Source organism: Scatophagus argus, chromosome 2, assembly GCF_020382885.2.
Source record: "Scatophagus argus isolate fScaArg1 chromosome 2, fScaArg1.pri, whole genome shotgun sequence".
NCBI classification, from domain to species: domain Eukaryota; kingdom Metazoa; phylum Chordata; class Actinopteri; family Scatophagidae; genus Scatophagus; species Scatophagus argus.
The window spans coordinates 13,526,553-13,548,830 of NC_058494.1; the positions used below are offsets into that span (position 1 = coordinate 13,526,553).

A 22,278-nucleotide genomic window follows, 5' to 3' on the forward strand; every position below is an offset into this window, starting at 1 on the left:
AGCAGCCAGCCGTGCTACGAGCCCAGCATCCCAACAGGCCACAGGGTCATAGCGGCACGGCTGATGAACACTGCCTCTGTCTGGGCCTGGCACGGTACTACAGGCAATAAATGATGCCCGCATGGAGACGAATAACCCTTTAATTACTGCATGTTCAGCCAAAGACGCAAAAAAGAAGATATTATGTCCTCCTAAAGCCTGAAGTAAGGCTTCAAGTAAGTACTGGAGCAATGGAGCACAGAATAGAAAACATTAAGGTCAATTTGTGCCTCAACATCGAGCATTTAAAATGTCAGTAGGAAATTTGTGATTTAAATAAGGTTAGCACAGTTTCTGCACTCCAACTACTTGATAAGAGAGCAAAGTGATGGACAGAAAATCAATCTACAACAATGTTGATAATCAAATTTTCTTGTAGGTATTTTGTTTTCCAGCAAACATACCTAAAAACCTTCTGGTTACAACTTCTTTTATGTGTTTATTTGTTGCTTGTCGTTTCAACCTGGGTATGAGAACTTTTTTCATGATTGATTGACACGGTATAGGCCAAATGATTAATAAATGAAACAAAAACATCACTTTCAGACTGATTTATAATTAAAGTAAGTAGTAGCTGCAGCCCTAGTGGACAAATTTAGTGTAAGGTAATACAGATAGTTAGTGTAAAGCAATCAAGAAAAGTTTTTAAACGCTAAGAGGACAATGAAGGGATCACAAACTGTCCACAATCTTAATAACTTCAAAAACAAAGACTTCAATGAACTGATAACTCTTACATTGCGATAAAATCCAAGAACAAAACTGCTCTCGGACTGTATAAGCCAGGCCGACTATGGTTGTGAAAGGAGGCTGACTCGGAGACTAACAAAATTACCAAACATTCTTGGGCAAAAACTATACCCACAAACCTGGAAAATGATCCTGTCACATTTTCCTTTATTCCTTTTGACATCTGTGTAAATGTGATATTAAAAATTCAAGGATGGCACAATCCTTTCTATCTCACTTTGTGATAAGACAGTTGTGAGAGGATCCATAAACTGAATTGTCACTGAGCATAGCTGAAGTATGTTGCTGTAATTCAAGTCAGCAGGAATTTCTGTTAATACAGATGTATTTCCTTAACTGTAACCTCGTAAAAGCCATCATGTTAAAACAAGAATGTCTTCGAATAGCATTAAAGTGACACTCTGGAAGTGAAATTACCAGACCCAGGCTTGTAGCACTGGTGCAGTGCTCCAGTTTCACCATATGGTGAAGATTTCACTCCAGGCAAACGCCCTCTAATTCCAATCACTCTGACTCAGCTAAATCTGCTGCCCTTCCTCTGTTCACCAGATGTGGCAATGATTTCTTTCTGAGCAATCCACCCAAAAAACCTAAATAATGCTAAAACCCCCCAAAGTTCCAAAATATAAACACAAATGAACCAGCTCAGGTTTAAGGCCCTGTAATGATTTAGTATGTAACAAGCTAACTTAGGTGGAAGAACAAGTATTGCAGCACATTTTTGTTTCGAAACACTGTGCTTGCTCATCAGGCTACTGTAACCTTTACAGTCACTGCTGCCAGCTATTTCCACAGGCTATGTGCATTTTTTTTTCACAATGGTCTGTCACCCAGATCTCTATGCCCTGGCTCTCTTCCTACTGGGTCAAGTCACAATGACAGGAAACCACGAACCTTCTTCTTTGGGAGGGATACATTTGGCTTTACCGAACCTCTGAGAAATCAAACGTGTTCACATCCTCAAAGCATAAAACAAGTCATTAAAATACTATATACTATTTCCAGAGGGTTGAGAGAATTTAAAGTGCCAAGGAGTCATTACATTTAATGCTGCCAAATTTCTGTGGAAAAAAAAATCCCAAATTAAATTAGACTGATGTGGATCTAGCCTGACTGAAGTTTTCCAAAAGTACTTTCCATCTTTTACCAATTTTCACGAGTGGACTGGAGATAATTGTTCTAATTTACCGGAATCCCTGTTCCCCAAAAAACAGCCAATTTATTTATGTTTTTGTACTGGTTAGCTCTGGCTGTGGTCAGCTCACCACAGGCATCTTCCTGTACTTGCCAACGTGCCATTACAAGATCAATCAAGAGAAGGCACAGAAAATGACCGGACACACCGAAGGAGAGATGAAAAACCACGACTGGAGGTGAGTCACAGAGGAGAATATACTCACTAAGTGCAGGTCTGAACTGGGTGTACAATTTATCATGTGCTGCAGGAGGTCACTTAAAGCAGATGGAAGGGGAACAGGCTACTATTGATACAACACCTATTACTTGTTGTTTGCATGGAAGAATGTGAAGGAACAGAGGTATTTATTAAGTGGTCATTCCACCCCAGTGGTGATCTAATTAGACTGCATCAATTGAGCCCTTTGTATAGGAAGGACTGATCCATATAGTTATAAAATAACACACGTTCTGTGCCTTGGTTTGGGGTGAATTACTTTGGCTAAGGTTAAAGTAAGACATTATATTGAACTGTATCTTGTACACAGTTTTTCGTATTTTTTTAACCCAAATGTATATTTATGTCCTAAAAGGGCAGGGTCATCTGTTGCAATCCACCGCAAACAGAATATTTGTTCTGATGCATGTTATAGTGTCACCACATTAAGTCTCATCCTCATGTTTAAGTCCCACTGGGTCCTAGTTGTAAACCTTTACACAATTAATTCCAATTCCATAGATTGTTGTTTTGTTTTTGTTTTTTTGAGTTTTTTTATTTTTAAAAAAGGTCAGTTATTTCTTAAAACAGCTGGACACTTACAGTTTTCAACAAACAGCCACTCAAACAGGAGTTAATAGTGTGTTTGTTGGGGACTATTTTAAGCGGCAGATAACCATACATTTGGTTTTCTAGTGATTGTTTATGGCAGCAGGATGGCTGCTGTGGGATTGACTCAAAATAAACTACAGTGGTTGTGTTTGTTATAGTTAAGGAGCATCGTCACACTGCCGAGGTGTGTCTCACTATTTTTAATAGTTTTTGGACAACAGGAAATACATGTTGCTGGTTTGGGTCTTTACCTGGCACTTGCTTACATTAAAGAAAATATATGGTAGAATATTACCAGACCAGCCATCTAAGCTGATCTGAAGTTACCGCATGTGCCTACAACTAGGAACGAGCAGTCAATTGAAGCTTCCGCAAAGTCTGAATAACAGTGATTTTTGCGGGACTGTACACACTACCACAACGTGTTTGCTTTGGTTAGCTGCAGGATGGTTAAACAGACCACAGCCATCCCTTCTGGCTTCCTGTGCCAGGCTAAAAAAACCACTATGTTGCCAGATCAATCAAGACGCTGGCTCCTAAATGACTGATCACACTGGAAACAGATGAAATAACTGTTGGTGATTCACATCTGAGAAATGCAGCACACTAAAGGTCTGGAGCTGATTTCTCAAAGCAATCTACTGGGAAATGTAACTGGTATTATAATCAAAGTCTATCTGGTTATCAGTTCAATAATATAGCACGGGTGAGTCACTGTAGTACCAACGAGCTAAAGTTGACTCATAGGGCTGGCCATACTATGGACCTCCAGAATGTTGGCTTAGTTGTCCAAATACAGGATGTGGAGAAAGGGTCCACAGAGACACATAAGAGCATTAACCACGCACCAGGATTACAACATGTATGAGACAGTATTTCTTAACAATGTAAGTCTGATACCATCCCCACAAAATTCGAGCGCAGGACTATAGCAGCTACTGCAGCATTCAAAGGAAAATCCAAATTCAGTCAATAATTGTGAATGTGAAGCAACAGCTCAAAAAAGATGAAATTGAGCATGGTAAGTAAGCTGCCCCAATGAACAACAATGAAAAACAGATTTGGGAACAGATTGACAGAGTTTAGGAGAACTTTAAATGAGGAAACAGGCGCATTTTTCTTTAATAGCATCTTTTTCTAAACATCACAAGATTCATGGAAGTTAAAACATTGACCACATAGCATTTCCTGTCAAAGAAGAAGCTACAGGACCTAATCTCATGATGATGTGACAAATCTGATTCGGGGTTTTCTGCTTTCTGAATTTCAGGGAGAATTATTCATGCCCACAAATACTCATCAAGATGTATAAGATCAAACAAATAACATATGTGAATTCTGCTCTGGGGTGGATTTGCACTTTCGGGCGAGTTGAGTATGTAGTATGTGTATGATCATCAGTAGAGTTAATTAGCAATGACATTCAATGTGGGTCAGATTCCTGGGAGCTAAAGCTTCAAACAGATAAAGACAAACACCAGAGTGGGAAATTAGGCCCAACCAGCAGTTAAATTCTGGTAACAGATTGAAGTGACTGGTACATTTCAGATAGAAGACAATGAAAAATAATACCAATGATTTACTACTGAGTGGCTTGTGAACTCTAAACATTTATCTGCCCATGTGGCTGACAGAGGTTCACATTTCATGACTGGAGCGCCTCAAGAAAATACTGCAATAACAGGCCAGAATTATTTTTATTGTATTTTAGAAAACTTGTGTTATGTACATGTTATATTTCTCTTACTTGACACTTACTTGACAATGACGCTCCTCTCAACTGTCTGAAACTCCTATGAGCAGTCCATTGGGATTTACAAACAAGATGCTCAGCAACCATTCATTCCCCTTCTCAAAGGCACACGACGAATAGAAAAATACAACATTATCATCATCTTTCCCTATCATCATCAATCCTCCATTCAAATTTTCCCTCAACATCACCCATGACATTCACACAGAAGGCTGGGGAACATTAAGCTACACCACATAGACAAAAGTATCCAGACACACCTCTTTATGGTGCTGTTTTTCAGCTGTTTGGCTTGGTCCCTTACTTCCAGTGAAGGGAAATTTTCATGTTTAAGCATACCACGACATTTTGGACAATGCTATGCTTCCAACTTTGTGGTAACAGTTTGGTGAAGGCCCTTTTCTATTCCAGCATGACTGTGCCTCAGTGTGCAAAGCAAAGTCCATAAAGACATTGTTGGATGAGTGTGCTGTGAAAGAACTTGACAAAGAGTCCTGACTCCAACCCCATCCAACACCTTTGGGATGAACTGGAACGGAGATTGTGAGCCTGACCTTTTTGTCCAACATCAGTGCCTGACCTTGCAAATGCCCTACTGCTTGAATGGGCAAAAATTCTCATGTGAACACTCCAAAATCATATGGAAAGCCTTACCAGAAGAGTGCAAAGCTGTCTGTGTATTTAAAATGTGATGTCATTAAAGTCCCTGTTATGGTAATGGTCAGGTGTCCTAATACTTTTGTCTATATAATGTACTTCATCTCTTTGATAGTGATGGATCTGATGTTGCATACTTTTGCTTGAGAAAGTTCAACCGCAGAGTATCATCGAAACACACAGATGTGGGTTTCAACAGACATTATCACCATCTATTACTAAAATGGCATCTGTCAACATGAATGATTTAGTATTATTAGATGACATTAATCAGCTTAGTAACAGTTGTCTCCATCTTAAGTTGCACTGTGAATGAAACGCCAGAGAAATGGGTTTTGAGTAAGCAAAAGTAAGTGCCTTATGTCTCCCAAGTCCTTGGGAATGAACCCATTGAACTCCCATAGGTGTGTGGAATAACTCAGAGAAAACACAATCTGACACCAACTCTCCCATCTAGTGGCCAAAAGCTGTCATCACTTCTAAGAAACTCCCTAAAATGAAAACATGGCTATAAACCCGGAAACGTGAGTAAATCTGTTGGATCATGCAGTAAAACAGGACTGAGAGATCCAGACAGCGGTGGACCTACTCGTCCTGGACAGCAGCGCTACACGGGTGAAGCTCATTTTGACTGGAGCACTGAGATGAACATGCAAGGTTTTACCACAAGTTAGAAGATAATTTGATTTATTGTGGTTGTGAAAATGAAAATGAATGTCTGAACAGGCAAACAACAATTTGTTGTTGTCACATAATCAAACCATAATTTCTCAGTTAGGCTGGCTGGCCAAAATTAAAATAGTTTCCTCATGTACTTGTTGCGAACATGTGCAATTTATAAACAATGAAATTGATTGTAAAGTTCAAAAGAGCAACTTATGGTGACAACAGTTTGCCCACTGAAGATAAACTTTGATTAAAAAAAACAAACAAACACATATTATTTCAGCTACCGAATAACTATAAAAAAAGAATTACGAAGATACGCAATGGAAGAACAGCAAATGCATGACTTGAAAGCATTTTCAGTAACAACAGTCACTGAAGCAGTCCAACAGTAATGTATGGGAGTTAGCTAAAATCATTCTTTAAGATCATGGAAAAATAACAAATTATAATGTTGCAATATAAAACGAATATAAAATCTGAATAAAAATTATAAAATAAAAGCTACAGTAAAAAAAAGCTTACTGCAACCTAGACTCCTCCCTACAATATTTGACCTATGATAGCATGAACTTATTTTGTTTAGAAGTTTTGCATTGACACTTAAATAGACTAACTGAATTTCTTCCACCAATGTTTTAGATGAGGAAGAGATACGGACTAAACAAATAATTTGAGCAAACCTCAAATGAGTCACACAACCAGAAAATCTTCATAATGCCAATAAGGGCTAACTGCACAGAAGGACTCAACAGTTAATTTTGGAATGTGAACATTGACTTGAACAGTCCTCTAACATAAGAGCATACGTCTGGCTTACTCGTCAGCATCCGCAAACTGGTCTGGCTCAGTGGGAATGTAGAAGCAGGGCGAGCGGACAGGGCGTGGATGGTGTACGGCTGGGCTGTAATTGGTTGACACCCGCTGGTCGAAGCTGCCGGTTTGCTTCAGCGTCAAATCCCTGAAAGCAAAATGAAGCACATCCTCTGGACCTGGAGGAGGCACAGACCAGTAGTCAGACACATGTTCTTGTCCTAAATCCTAAAAAACAGCTTTGAAACCAAAACTCAGCCAGTATAGAAGTAGCTTACATGATGTTTCATTTCACTCCAGTGGGAACATTACCAGTGAAATTAATGCAAAAAAAAAGAAAAAAATTATCAGAATATAGGACTGATACACTGCTGTGTAGAGAGATATCGCAATATTTAAATGTTTTGTTTTTACCATAGGGCCTGACCCCAAAACACAGGTTTTCCCAGTCAGTCTGCGTCAGTGTGACCTCTTGGATCTCGTTTTCCCAGTTCTCCTCCTTTCGTGGTGGCATCGGTGAAGGTCTATGAAAGATTGATAGGTTGTTTGCAAAGACACCAAGGGACATTAAGCAAATGTTTACATGCATTATTTTTGATAATAATTTATTTTTTTTGTTAGGAAGTAGTGGGTGCGATTATTACCATTTCATTGCTTTGTGAGTTTGATGAAAATATTGACAACGCTTCTATTATTTCTTTAATATATATAAAGCTACAGCCACAAGGTTAGATTAGTTTTGCAGAAACACTGAAAATAAGAACAACAGCTAGCTTGCCTCTCTCTAAATAGGACATCAGCACTTCTAAAGCTCACACATCAACACCTCATATCTTGTTTATTTAATCCAAACAATAACCAAACCATATTAACATCAGTCTGCTGTTTTACAGAGGGTTATCAGTAGCATCCATTATTTTCCTGTCCGTTGAAAGTGCACTCTACTGGGCAGGCCCAAACCGGGAAGATTCAACTGACAGATATAACTATGCATTAACATACATTTTTGAGAGAATGACTTAATCAAAGCAGCTGTATGGTAGGTAGCGCACCTCTTCTTATGTCCATATTTCTCCCTTCTTCTGTGTTTCCTTGCGGCAGACAAGCTGGGCTCTGAAGTCATTTGGTTAGAATTACAGGGCAAAGCAATAGCGTCTAAACTTGTGGTCCCATTCACTGAGATACCACCTGGATTGGATGCACTGCTGACCCTGCCAGATGCTGAGGCATCAGCGACAGCTGAAAAAGTGCTTCCTTGGGTCCAAAGTGTCCTTGGTGGCATTGCTTTCCTACTCTTGCCCTTGTTCGGACGGTTAACATAACCATTAACCCTGCGTTGTGGTTCAGTACCATTCAATGTGGCAGCTTGTGTGCTCTCACTGGTTCTAGTGGGAGCTGGGCAGCCCTTGTGAACAGCACCTTCATTAACCAAACGTGGGCCTAGGGGCTGGCCGGTGGCTTTATAGGTGCTGCCACACGCTCCTCTCCTACCCTCATAGTTCATACCATTCTGAGGCATCACGTCACCTGTAATATATGGGTGGAAGGTTTGATATGAGTTAAAGGATGGAAGAAAACAAAATCTGAATGAAATCAAAGATCTAACTGATCTACCAATCTATGGTCGATCATGACATCTCACTGGTCACAAACAGATTAAATGAAGATACAAAGAAAATGTACATATCAGTTACTGTAGATATTCATAAAAAACATTGTATGTGGTAGCTACTGTATGTTCTGCCAATTTTTTTTTACCTTCATGGTCTGAAGGATGAATCCTATGACTCTGGTGATCCCCTGAGGGAACTTTAATACTTAAAAAATAATAAAACCAGTAATGTATGTACCATGTAACCTACACCATGAAATATACTTAAATCTGTTGCTAAATGAACAAGTGTAAAATACAATATTTCTTTACAGGTACTTTAGATTATAATTTTCTAAACCATACACCCAAATGTTTTCTATGCACTTGCAAAACTGCTGTCAGGAGTTATCTGCATAGACATAAATATATTTTTTGATTATTTGCACTTGAAGTACTCCAAAGACTTGCATGGACATGAACCTAAAATGAGCAATAGCGAATAAGTGACCCGTTGATTTAAGTTAAAAGGAGGAAAGTCTATTAAACCTCCCCGGGAGGTTAAAGATTAAGCTCTGAAGAAACCGATTAATACATGCAACAATTTAAGTCAATTGGAATCTGAATCCGTGTTAGATGTATTAAGCAATTACACAGCAGTCTGAGTCACACCTCTGCTCGTCTCCTTCTCCCTAGCAACAGTGCCTAAGCATCATGGGTATCGATGCCAAAACCATCCAGAAGTGCTGTGCTGGTATCCTGCTGCGTGTATTTTGTCCGTTTATTAAAAAGTGTGACAGCGACCCCACAGTAACATTAATCAGCCCTGAGTCTGAGTGAATGTTTAAGATGCCTACTTCTTGTCCTGTCTCTACTCGGGATAGACCGATTACCAGTTACTTAACTGGAATCTCTTTGTGAGTTGAGGCTGCATGAACATACACAATTAGACAATTTAGTTTCTCCACGTGGGTCCTGGTGATGCAGGATGACCGTCCAAAAGTGTCCAATTATCATTATTATGTTAACGCCTCTTGGTTCGTTTGTAAAAAGTCTGCTTGAACAAGCTAAAATGCATATGTTTTGGTCTTGACCAAACTCACCGAATTACAGATGTGAAAGCACTCTTAGATCCTTTCGTCTTTCCATCTTGATCCAAATTCAGATTCTGCATTATTATACACGCCATCCAGTATGACTGAATGTTAGCTCGGCTAATTGTTTAATTGCGCCATGCATCGCACCTGTCTGAAAGCTGTTGCACACGTCATATTTCTGTACTCGCTCATTTATTCAAGTTTTTCCTCTTGTCACCCATCTGTACGTTTAAGTACTCTTCCCAGGCCAGATGAAAGAGTTACTTTGACTCGGTGCCACTTCACCGCTAAAAGCAAACTTAGCTACCTGTAGCTGCTGGCTAGCATCCCCCAGTGATCTAGCGTTGTGATTGACAGCTAGTTACCGCTGCACGGGCTGTTGACACTTTCTGTGCTTAGTCACCACGAGGAAAAGCTACAATCCAGTTAACCACATACAGCACATAGAAAGAGGAAACCCCAGATAAAACATTTAACTGAATGGAATATAAATCTCATAACTGAACTCTAACATAATTTAGCTCACTCTTACTTGTGCCGCAGCCAGAAGCCGTCCTATGGACCACCCACAGACCGGCCTACACAGATGGTGGGAATGGGGAGGTATGAATGGGAAGCAAACGATATGCCAATAGGAGGCAGCACACGAAAACAGTGTCATATCTTTGCAAATAGGTTTTTATATGCAGTTTTATTGACGTTATATCAACATTTCATTGAAACAGTCTGATGACACTGTCAAACACTAAACGTTAACGCCGCCCTCAGAATAATTAGATTCAGCAGGGGCGTTAATGATCCAACAGCGACCCCTAACGGCGAAAAGCAACTTCTGAAATAAATCCTGCGGCATAAATCACTTCTCTGCTGGCCATCAGCCCTTATGGACAACCCAAGTCGACCAAATCATAGCTATATACCGCATGAATATAAATACAGTCTGAGTCACACGCATAAGTCGCCATGGATCTAAGATGATTACATGTCCACGTCCCCTGTGTTGTAGCTACAGACTTTAAAGAGACAGTCACGGCATCAATGAACAATTAACACTGAATATAAAACGTGAATTTTACACTGAACACAGCTAGTTGACATAACACACCCCTGTACTGCATTGGACTGAAAGTAAGAAAACAAAGGTTAAATGAAGGAAGAAATTAAATGACATACTCTCTGTGTACTGTGGGGTTCTTGGTTTAGGCCCATACAGTAATACTTCAGACAACACTTTGTGAATGGCCCTTTGCTGTTTCAGTATGACATTGCCCCCTCTGCACAAGGGGTTGATTTTATTATTGATTTTATTTTTATTTTTTTATCTAATTTTATTACAGCACAGTACAACACAATCGCAGCTAAGACATCAGCAGCATACCCTGTAGGCATAGAATAAGTGGCTTCACATTTTAGAAATTATAGTTTATAAATGGAAATGAGGAGAAGCAGATGTAGTTTAAAATGCTAAAAATTTCAAGAGACAGCATCACTGCCAAAGCCATTTTTTATTGCTATTTATAGTGACTACATCTCATTGGATGGCCCTAATAAGTTAAAAATGACAAACTACAAGAAATGAGTTTGTGACAGATTTTACAGCTTAATGCACCGTTTAATCATTTTCAGAATGGCACAAGCAGCTATAGGCTGAAAAGACTTGTGAAGCAAACCAAGACACCAATCAGCAGGTATTGGTAAATAAGTTAATATTGCTCATAATGCTCACCACTTAGTTTTAAGTTAGGAAGACAGTTTGCAACTATATAAAAAGCCAGTTTAAAGCAAACTTTAAAGCTATGGACTCACCGTGACTAACAACAAAAAAATAATAACAATTGAGAAATGCATTAAAACATCCCCCACTGCATTAAAAAGAAATTATTACTTTGACAAAATATTCTCAAAATGCTACTCTGGCCAGCGTACCATACAAAGCATTGTGCTATATCACTTTTCTAATAGCCTAAGCAATCACAAGTTCTTTCTTGGTAAAACTGTATAAAATAGTTTTCATAGTATCAATCTGAAAAAGAGTGGTGAGTGGCACATGAATACAAATTATCACTGTATAATTACAACATTTACAAATCAAGAAAATATGTCAGATGCAGACATAGAATGTAGCGTCAAAAAACTGTCAATCTATAGCAACATCATCTTGAAAAACGTCCTCAAAAGGCACAGACAGAAGAAAATGTGAACCATGCAAAAGGAAACAAAAACATCTTTTTTCTTGTGCAAGGAAGCAAAACTCAAGTTTAGGAGAATTAAATAATACAGCAGATTGTAATTGTTTCCCTTCTCTGAACAATGTCCTCCTCACTACAGTACTGAATACTGTACATGTGTATTACAACCTATCTTAACCAATTACAGCGACTCAAAGTCGAAAAGCTTTTTCAGAAAGTGAAATATCCAGTTATACATTCATGATATTTACAGTATTAGAGAGTTTCAGAGAGCTGTCCAGCCTTTAAAATCAATCTGCAATCTGTGGGCTTTCATGAGATTGTTAATCCAGTATTTTTTGGACCCAAAAGGTGAGTTTCCTGTTCATGCTCACACACATTATCTGAGATGATTTCACTGAGCATAGAGATGATTCAGTAAACCATGTTACAATGGCCACCAGTCACTCCGATGTAAATCCACCACACATTCTGTACATTCATAATCCTACATTTCTGTGCAACGTTGCTGGGTCTATTGTTGGCAACAATGCACTTTTTCCCAAGCTCATGCATTGCTAGCAGACAGAAGCCACAGAAGTTACAGGTTAAAGACACTCCTTGGTTGCAGCTTCTGCTCCTTAAGATGAAACTTGATTACTCACCTGAACCAACTAAGGGACACTTCTCAGTGAAATATATTCACCATTGGACTGATTGACACTGCAAGTGTGGTTACAAGGTTACTGGAAGACATGTTCTCAAGAACAAACAAAAACATAAATGTTCACCTTCAATTAGCCATCAACGACTTCACTGAAACCCTCCTTTGTTAGCAAACGCAGTCTATCATCCAACTTCCCACCTCTTTAGGGAAGAGATGCTTTACTCTTTTCTTGTGACCTAAAATCTTATGCTTCCCATGTAGTTTTAGGGGTTCTCATTGTCTTCTTTCTCTCACCACTTGCCACTTTTCTCTCACTTCTCTTGAAAAGTGCCTGTCCAAAGCACGCCATCAACATGCATTCATCGGAGTACACCATCATGACAGCTGAAAAAACAGTGGACAGTTTACAGATCAGGCAACACGCAAACGGTCTGCCTTCATGCCTCTGCTTGCCGACTTGTTCATCGGTCTCACGACTGATAATTTCTACATCATCTGTGGATAATACAGCTAATATTACATGAGGATACAGTAGAACCCACGTTGTGTTTTTTTTTTCCATTGTTCCAGTTCCTAAACATATGTCCAGTGTACCGCATCGAGCGACATTGTCAATCCTCAACATGTGTTGAGCGCAGGATATTGACATGAAGAAATCATCTGTTCAAAGTTGTGACAATAGCTACAGTTCACAGCGTCGACAGCGAATTAAAAAAGGAGCAAATCAAGTTTAATAGTCATGGTAGTCTGATGTACAGTTAGAGAGCATTCACTGGGTGAGAAAACTCCCTTTAGTTCAGTGCAGAAGCGGTTTTCTTCTCCCCCGAAACAAACAGCAGGGGGCAACATGTGCCTAGTTATATGTTCCAGTTTCTGAGCCTGGTTCTGGTTTTCTCGGCTTTCCTGTACATTCCTGGACCCAGCTGCAGGTTCTGATCAAACAACTGGAATGATCCTCATTCTCCTGAGACCAAGAATGATTCTCATTCCAGTTGAATTGCTGCTAGTTCTTGATCTCCAGGATAGAGGGGTTGTGGTCCAGAATGGACAGGATGATTTTGTCCATATACTGTCGCAGACGTAAGTTGATTTCTTCCTGCTCCTTCAGGGCTTCCATTAACTGGGAAGAGAGAGGTATGTCAAGCACCTTTCTATTTAAGTTTATCAAACAAGGTTAACTACTTTACAGTTAAAGCTAGAGTATCTTGTTAAAGCTAAAACTAAAATGTCCTGGACTATTGGCTACTTTCAATCTTTTTATGGGCTCATCTGCAACAATCAGGTACATGAACTGTCACACATATATAACTAAAAAACTGCTTATTTTCATTAGCAGGTGGAGCCAGAGAATGTTTGGCAATTTTGCTTAGAAAAAGATCAAATCAAAATAAGTGGCAGTTATTCTCCTAACACTTAACTAATCTACTAATGGTTTCAGATCTAATGCTGCCAGACTATAGATACAAATTCCGTAGTGTGTCAAGTTATTCAATTTTTCAGCTAGGCAGCTTATTTGGTAGTATTTGATGATGCTCTATGTGTGCGATAGTCATGGTGACGACCTCCATTTTATGCATATTAGATTGAAATCTACAATACTGAAATACGTGGAACACTGCTCTGTTGTAACATGCCCTCTGTCCAATGCAAGTGATTTCACCTGGTCTCTGGAGGCATTATCTATCTCAGCAGCTATCGACTGGGCCTTGGTCTGTGTGGCAAACAGGGTCTTGGCTTCATACAGACTGAGGCTGAGGATCTGACCGTTAAGTTCGTCGTTCTGCTCCCTCAGCTTCTGGTTCTCCTAAAATACGGAATCAGGGTGAGAGGTAGAAGAGAGATGCGCAGGATGAGAACGAGATCAGTATCTGGACCACACAAGTGTATCAGGAGCGATGATGCTTTCTAAAAAATGGCCACTAATCAAGCCTCACTCAATCCATATGACAACAACACTGCATTTGGTACCTCACCCAGCAGCAAAACACAGCATCTATTGTGGCAGCACCTACAGGACATCACATGGGTTACACGTGTTACAGAACAAACTGCTCCCCTGCTTTGTCTGGTGTGTTATGAAAGCTCCATGATTAAGTTGCCTTCGAGTGCTGACAAGAGGTGAGCTTGCGTTTCCCTTGTTCTATCCTGAACCATTAGTGAGGGAATTGCAGCACTGACCCCAATTCAGTTTGGGCAAGTTCACTCTACTCCATTACAATTAGTGGTTAATCGGGAGGTCAAAGGTCACAGAAGCAATTTTACCATCAGACCAGGACGGAGCCGAGCCCCAGATAACACCAGGTGCTGGAATTCAGGGGGAAGAAAGTCCTGGGATACAAATCGCTGGACACACACACACACACATACACAGACATTTACAGAGGTGCACAGGCAAGCATAAGATAGTGAGATTATCCTAATGGATGTCATAGGGCAGCCTTTCTCAAATTAGAACTGCTGCATACACACAGCTACACAATTTGTTCAACCACAGACAATCGAACTGAACTGTCGTGAATCTAAAACTGCACGAGGTGGCTCGAGACAGGAAGTTGATATTCTGAGAGAGACTGCTGTAAGACAATTATTCTCATTTCCGTTGTTGCTTGCTTCAGTGTGACAAGTTTGGTCTGAGGCTACAGGAGGACAAGGATCTTATCATCCTAGCCCCTGATAACACACACACACAGAGTGCAAATCAGCAATTCTGACTGGCTTTGCAGGGACTTACAGAGTTGCTTCAAGGCTTGATGGTTTTAATAACTTTTGTAGAAACTGGCAATCATTGTGTCTACTGTATATAATCACATGTCACAAAATAACAAGTCAGACACAGACGTTTTTACAGCTTCAAAGAGCGTCAACATGGACTCTCATATCAGAGGACACAATCTTAAAAACACTTTCATCCACTTCCTTATCTCTAATGTTTACTCTGCATCCGGTCTATCCACTTTGCAGGAATGGAAACAATAACTTGCCATTTGAGTTTCTAACTGTGGGAGGCAGATGCCAAGAGATGCCAAGAGGTCAAGAGGCACACTGAAACTACTGAAACACATGTTAAGCTCAGCTGGACTCTTCAATCCATTACCAAACTATCAGTACAACATGTCAAGGACAGTTTACTGCTTTTAAAGCAGTTTCCAAAGGAGCGAGAGGAGCCAATACGATTGACTGCTCCCCCTAACCCCACTGCTAATGTGTTTCATTGTTTATTTTGTGGGTGGCTGTGGTAGTGCAGTGGTTAGTGCTGTCGCCTTCGAATCCCAGTCTGGGCCCTTCTGTGTGGAGTTTGCATGTTCTCCCTGTGCCTGCGTGGGTTTTCTCCGGGTACTCCGGCTTCCTCTCATAATCCCAAAAACATGCAAATTAGGTTAATAAGCTACTCTACAGTGCCCTTAGGCGTGAGTGTGTGGTTGTCTGTCTTTATGTGTCGGCCCTGCGATTGACTGGCGACCAGTCCAGGGTGTACCCCGCCTGGGATAGTCAGCTGGGATAGGCTCCAGCTCCCCCGCGACCCTGACGCATAAGTGGTGTAGAGGATGGATGGATGTTTATTTTGGGTCAACCTAGAATCTGCAGCCAAAAAAATAATAAAAGTGTGGGTTGATTTATGAAATCAGCACACTGAATGTTCCACTGACAGTACATAAACTATTAAATGGAAGCTGTTATGCTTCTTATAAGAGTAAGGTTAAGTGTGCTGAGTTCTGCAGGGATAAATATAAATTTAGGACTATAAATTTACATAGTGTATCATCTGAACCCATCTGAATCATTTTGCAGGGATGTGCTCCAAGGAGCTTTAGTACTTGTTGTAATATAAAAAAAAGTGTTACTGGAAATAATGGAGGGATTAGCTAAATTTGCATTTATTACGGTGATTGCAAAGCTGCAAATTCCTGAAGGGAATGGCTGAGACAATCTTAATGTCTCTGCCAGTGTATGATAAATAAAATCAACCCCAAAACAGTCAGATTGAGACAAAATTTGGAAATCAAGCTCAGGAAAACAAGTAATTTGTTCAATGTTTGCAATAAATAAAAACAATTGGTGCTGCTGCTTTCAAAAAATCAACCACGATGATAGGTAAAGTCTTGATAAAGTCTTATGCTTAGATATTGTTGATGAAGTTTTCAACCCTTATGTGTGACACCCTCCCTGCAGACTAGTAGTTCTGATAACACCAGCAGATTTTAGAAAGCTGTACAATGGAAGCCATATTGCTTCCCACTCATTTAAATCAATGCGAGAACATTTTGTGATGATCACTGCAACTTAAAGCACACACAGTAGTTGCAGTACTTACTGAGCTGTGCACAACCAAGACACTTGGACAGAACCTTTGATCAGTACCTGCTTGAGCCTCTTGACTTCGTGCTCCAGCTCCACCTCCCTGGTCCTGCTGCTGAAGTCAGCCAGCCCAGAGGAGGAGCTGCGGCTGCGGCCTGGCCTCTCCACCTCCAGCTTGAAGAGCTGCAAATGCTCCAGCTCTCGGCGCAGATCCTCTATCAGCTACACACAGAGAAAGGACAGATGATCAGCGTTATACTGTGTAATGCCAATGCACTATTTTGTAGATGTAGGAGAGAGAGGAGAGCGAGTAAGAGAGCAAACACGGTGAGCAGCAGAGCAAACAATCCGCTCTGTGCATGTGTCTGGTTACATAAAACAGCTCTTCATACCTCCTGCATCTCTTCCTTTTCTTTCTGGAACTGGTGTCTGTTCTGCCGCAATTTGTCCATCATTTTTCTGTAGAGGTCCATCTCATCCTTGAGGCGCAGACTGGTGTCCTCCAGCTTGTCTGTCATCCTTTGTTTCTCCTGAGGACAGATAGGCATACACACAGAGTTACAGCTTGAAATGAATTCAGTCATGTGAAAACACACAGGCACACATACAGTACATTCAGGTAGGAGACAGACATTCACACTTAAAAGTACGCACTTATTCATCATTTGAAATCTCACATTCTCATACATTCACAATTCTGTATATAAGCTAATTAAAAGGCAGTTTTCTGTATCAAACATTTCTGAATGAATTTACTCAATTTTATTTAATATTGAAAGTGACTGATTGATTTTTGAAAGGAGCAGTAGCACTGTTGAAAAGTGTGGATGTGGAAGATGCTGGATGTTAGGCACTGAAACACACAGTAGATCCAGATAAGAGCTGGATGAATGAAAGATTACTCCACTAATTTAACTGTAAGGCTGTCTGACTCCCAGTGGAGATATATTGTTTTCATTTTCAAAACTGTAGTCTCTTCTGACTCAAGCGACATCCCTTGAGACCACAGCATTTCACTGCTCCTTTACAAAACAAAAAGGCTGTGTAGAACCTTTTTCATATGGAGTACTCCTCAAGACCTGAACACAAATGATGTGCAAAATCGATAGAATTGCCCTTTAAATCTAAAAATAAGGACAGTATGAAGAAAAGACAAACAAGATGAAATAAAGCAAATATATAAAGAAAGATAAAAAGCAAATATGCCTTACCTCATCCAGTTTCTCTGTCTGTGATTTGAGCCGGCACATGTGATCAGCAAAGTCACCGTTTTCCTCCTCCAGCTGCTTAACTCTGAAAACACAAAATCCTGTATATCAGTTTACTTTTATATATACGCTGAGTTTGGCTGAGAGAGTCAGCCAAGGCACCAGTTCAAGCAAACATAGACAGTGTACGCTGTAGCTCCGAAGACAGCTGACTAACCTCAGGAGGCATCTCTGAGCTCTGTTTAGCATACAATTTCACATTCTGCATTTCCTCTTCACAGACGGGCACGTCAATGTCCATATCCAGGAAATGTAACAGCCATGCAGTCTAGTCCTGTTCTTTACACTCAAAAGCCCTAATCTAAACTAAATCTCAGACCAAATTACACACTTCAACTTGAACTCAAGCAACTGCACACACACATAAAAAAGGAGTAGACCGTGTGTTAGTTTTTGTGTTTCTCACCGGTTTGTCAGCAGCTCTATCTGCGTGCTCTTGTCTCTCTCCATCTTGCTGTAGGCCTCTCGGTGTCGTCTTAGCCCCTCCTGCAGATTTTGTTCCGCTCGCGTCTCCTGGTCTTTCAGTTGCTCCTCCAGTTCGTGAACCCTGATATGATGAGCACATCACACACAGTTCATTCAGTGGGGTATCAAAACTGAGCTGAGGGTTACTCAGCTGCAACACAAATTACTGCTAAACTCTGTTGTGCTCTGTCTGAGATTAGTCTTTTGGGGGAAAAAACTGTTGATCTTTCAACAATGACAAACTGCAGAGAATGATCTCTGAAATATGGTAACGGTCTGGTCATTTATTTGTTGTAAAATTTACCCACTCTACCTGTGGACTAGCTGTGTGTTCTCCTGCTTTAGCTTAGACTTGAGATCACCGTTGATCAGAATCTCATTCTCCAGTTCTGCCACTTTCTTCTCCAGAAAACCCACCTGACAGAAACAGAGACGATTTACAAGAACCTGAATTTACACCATACACAGAATTTATTTTGACAGGCACAGTTAGGGTCGCAGATCAACATATGGACACAGAGACACATTCGTACCTTCTCATTGATGTCGATGTCACAGGAGTCGATGCTGTCTCTGAAAAGGTCTTCTGTGCTGCCGTTGCTGCTGCTCAAGTTGCTGTTGTGAAGCAGCTGCCTGCTCAAACACACACAGAGAAACACAAAGTTAAAGAATCTGCCGGGAATAGATCCAGGTGAGGCCAGCTGGCTCTCAGTGTATGTGTGTGTGTGTGTGTGTGTGTGTGTGTGTGTGTGCGTGCATGTGTGTGTTTGTGTGTGAGAGCATGTGAGAGAGAGAGAGAGAGAGAGCAAAAGGAAGTGTGATATATCCTGCAGTGATGTAGGTGATACAGAACTATAAGAACAGTGCCAAGCAGAGGAGCTGGTGTAAACAAAATTAAAATTAGTACACACACACACACACACACACACACACACACAAAGAAAGAAGCACAGAGGAAAACAGATAAAGAAGAGGAGGTAAGAAGAGGGGAGAAAAGACAAGAGGCAAGGAGAGGAGATTTGAAAAAAGAGGAAACTGAAAGAAGAAAGATCAGAAGAACAGATAAAGAAAGCAGTAAAGTGGAAGAAGTAATCAGAGCAGACAGAGAGGACAGTAGAGGGAACAGGGGGAGAGAGCCAAACCTTATATTGAATACATAGATCAGGCCTGACAGGCCATTTTCACTCTGTCACTACAACTCAGTTACTATGGGTGGAAAAAAAGACAAAAGCTTGGACACAAGACATTTAACAAAGTGCAGACTAACAAGCCATGAAGAGCAATACAAGGCTGTAGAAGCTGATGTCCAAAGCTCTTCTTCTCAACTCAAAAACTAAAGATTTTACGTCAAGCGTGGTTTCAGGTGAGATTAATTCCATCCAGACGTTGGTTTGTAATTAACCAGTAGTTAGAGCACAAAGGTCGTACAGCTGACTAGCAAGGAAGCAGTAACTAATCTTCCTATGTGTGTCCTTATGTCAACAAATAAAACACACACATGCAGCCCAGGCTGTATAATGCATAAACAACACACAGAGGACAAGTGAACGACCTTCCCTATAGACTAGACACACTCATACAGGTGAGCAGCTTACCTTCCAAAAGCAGTGCTGGAGATTTTCCTGCTGGGGCTACAAAGAGGAAACAAAAAACAAAATGACAGACATTTACTTTAGTGAATTGCCATGGATATGTCTAGACTCAGAGCCCAACAATGTACTGAAACTAACTGCTGATGGCAATTCAGATTTTGATTATTCAGTGTGGCAGACATGTAGGAAAGAGGGAGAGAGAGAGAGAAAGAAACACTGAAGGACATGTCAGTGATAATACAATTTCACTCCTGGTTCAGTGAGCGAGGGTTTCTGTCAGCTCAGCAACTGTCTCAGGGGACAAAAGCACAAAGACTCTTTCAGTCTGATGTGTCTGTCTGTTCTGGGTTTCGCGTTGGTTTAAAAAAAACGAGCAAACTTAAACTGCGGGGTGAAACAAATGACAGCTAAGTTTATACAGTACAGCAGAATGTACAGTATCAGACAGCAGCACAGTGAAGCATTCATGAAAACGATCGACTCTGTGCAAACACAAAAATGATCACTGTTGCATCCATGTGAAACAGCTTTGAGCGTGTTATCATCCAAATGTGAAATTAGTCACCAAGGATTATGTTGGTAGATCATGTCATATAAAAGTAAAGTAAAAGATCAAACAACATTTCCTCAAGTTCACTCACTCCGCTTCAACAGTCACACAAACCGTGAAGAAGCTCAAGAGTGTCACACACTATACAGACAAATGCAAGCTGACCATTTCACCAACAGGGACTTTAATGCCATCTCTAAATACATAGACAGCTTTGCAGCGTCTGCCCCAAGTTAAACATGCAGATTCTCAAAAGTTAATGTACAGTGAGATATACACTATGAGACAAAGAATAAATCACATGAATACATTGCCAGTATTTCTATACTTGTCAATGAGACCCTTAATATTAATCCTACCATCAAAATCCATTCAGAGTCATTTCTCTAATCGATTACATTTCACTCACTGTCTTACTCTTGTTCTTTCCACTTTGCAACTCCATCCTTCTTTCTGCCCATCTCTACTTCATTATTCATGAGGGGAAAGCATGGGTCTAATTAGAAGAACCATGTTGGGTCATTTCTCTCCAGGGAGAAAACCTGCTGAGTCAGCCGAGAGTCCACACAAAGAGGAACGAAAGTGACTCCATACGTCACATAATGTTCAAAAACATCGTTCGACAGCATTTCGTCCTCTCAAATAACTGTTATGTGTCTGCGTGTGTGCGCAGGTGGACAGTAAAGCTATTAATGGTCAACACGGATTATGTTTCTAATAATAGGCTCCCTATTACAATGGTTGATGAGGTAAGCACAGGAGTGACAGCATTATATAACAATCAATTAGTGTGTCTGTGTGGGTGTGTGCATATTGGTGCATGAACCAGGAGAAGGGACACTTTAAACACCTCTTCTTCTTACATTACACTAAAAATCAACAGCCAACAAAGAAAAGAGCGATCCCTAAATCAACCTCACTGGTCCAATGTGAGTGGACCAGTACACTTCAGATCTTTGTGCATCCTGTACAATACATTTAACAGTTGACCACATGGTACAACAGTGTGATATGTAAGATATTGTCTTTTTATACCATTGGTGTGTCTACGAATTATCTGCCAGAATAATTACTGCTTTTCTTTCCACAGAAAAGGGTCATCCAATTTGTTTTCCATGAGAAGATTTTGTTTGTGGAATCAGTTGTATGTGGCTGCTACTTCTTCCCTGCGTGGAGTTGTAATGCTATTAAGTTTTAATTGATTTAACTCTCTTACTAGACTAAGTGTATGGTGGTCAGCAGGAAAAGTTCGAGGACACAAAAAGGGCTAAGAAGTGTGTAAAAATGTCTTAACTCACAAAGTTACTCCCTACTGAATTTGGACTCAGAAACTGGCATGTGAAGAGCGTAGATGTTGTGTGATACTGTGTTGTGTGCGTCCTACCTGTTAGCCTTCAGGCTTTTGAGGCGAGCCTCCAGGTCATTTAGCAGATTGACCTTTTTGCTGCACTGTGAGCAGTACACATCCATCTGTTCACCAGTGTAATGCTGACGCACCTTACGAGGAGTCTGGCCCGCACTGCAAAAGAAGTCGAAGCAGAAGTTAAACACAACGGGTTTTGATTACATGTGCATGAATGAATATGAATGAATGAGAATCTGAGACACCTTGAATGTTAGGAGAGGCTGATGTAAAACCATGTCACTGATGCCAAGACACTGAGAAAATTAACAGCTAGCTATCCACTCTGCAACACCAATAACACCAATGTGAGACATAAGAAGAGAGTGAAAGATATGTCAAAGATTAAGAAGAAAGAACACCATCTATCAGATGATCTGTTTTTTTTGGGACAAATCCATTGCTACACAAGAATTCAATTCAGTGGAAATGAGTACTTGAATCCATAAATATAATTTACAAACCTTTAAAATGAAAAAAGACCAGAGTGCATTATCAC

General features: G+C 40.4%; 1 protein-coding gene across 5 annotated transcripts in view; it reads right to left on the minus strand.

Annotated features, from left to right (window-relative positions):
- Positions 1 to 5,874: 5,874 nt before the first annotated feature.
- Positions 5,875 to 22,278, minus strand: part of rab11fip4b (RAB11 family interacting protein 4 (class II) b) — a 54,622-nt gene continuing 38,218 nt past the window's right edge. For 2 of the 5 annotated variants that reach the window (XM_046411010.1, XM_046411043.1), the window contains 13 exons: positions 21,762 to 21,896; positions 19,831 to 19,866; positions 18,769 to 18,868; positions 18,549 to 18,652; positions 18,177 to 18,317; positions 17,714 to 17,795; positions 16,895 to 17,032; positions 16,566 to 16,724; positions 13,867 to 14,010; positions 9,904 to 13,326; positions 7,736 to 8,210; positions 7,098 to 7,207; positions 5,875 to 6,862 (listed from right to left, as the gene is read on the minus strand). In XM_046411010.1, coding sequence (XP_046266966.1) covers positions 13,210 to 13,326; positions 13,867 to 14,010; positions 16,566 to 16,724; positions 16,895 to 17,032; positions 17,714 to 17,795; positions 18,177 to 18,317; positions 18,549 to 18,652; positions 18,769 to 18,868; positions 19,831 to 19,866; positions 21,762 to 21,896 — 1,156 coding nt within the window. In that variant the 3' untranslated portion in view covers positions 5,875 to 6,862; positions 7,098 to 7,207; positions 7,736 to 8,210; positions 9,904 to 13,209. Of the gene's footprint in view, positions 6,863 to 7,097; positions 7,208 to 7,735; positions 8,211 to 9,897; positions 13,327 to 13,866; positions 14,011 to 16,565; positions 16,725 to 16,894; positions 17,033 to 17,713; positions 17,796 to 18,176; positions 18,318 to 18,548; positions 18,653 to 18,768; positions 18,869 to 19,830; positions 19,867 to 21,761; positions 21,897 to 22,278 lie in introns of all 5 variants that reach the window. The other 3 variants (XM_046411028.1, XM_046411019.1, XM_046411036.1) reach the window with 3 other exon arrangements.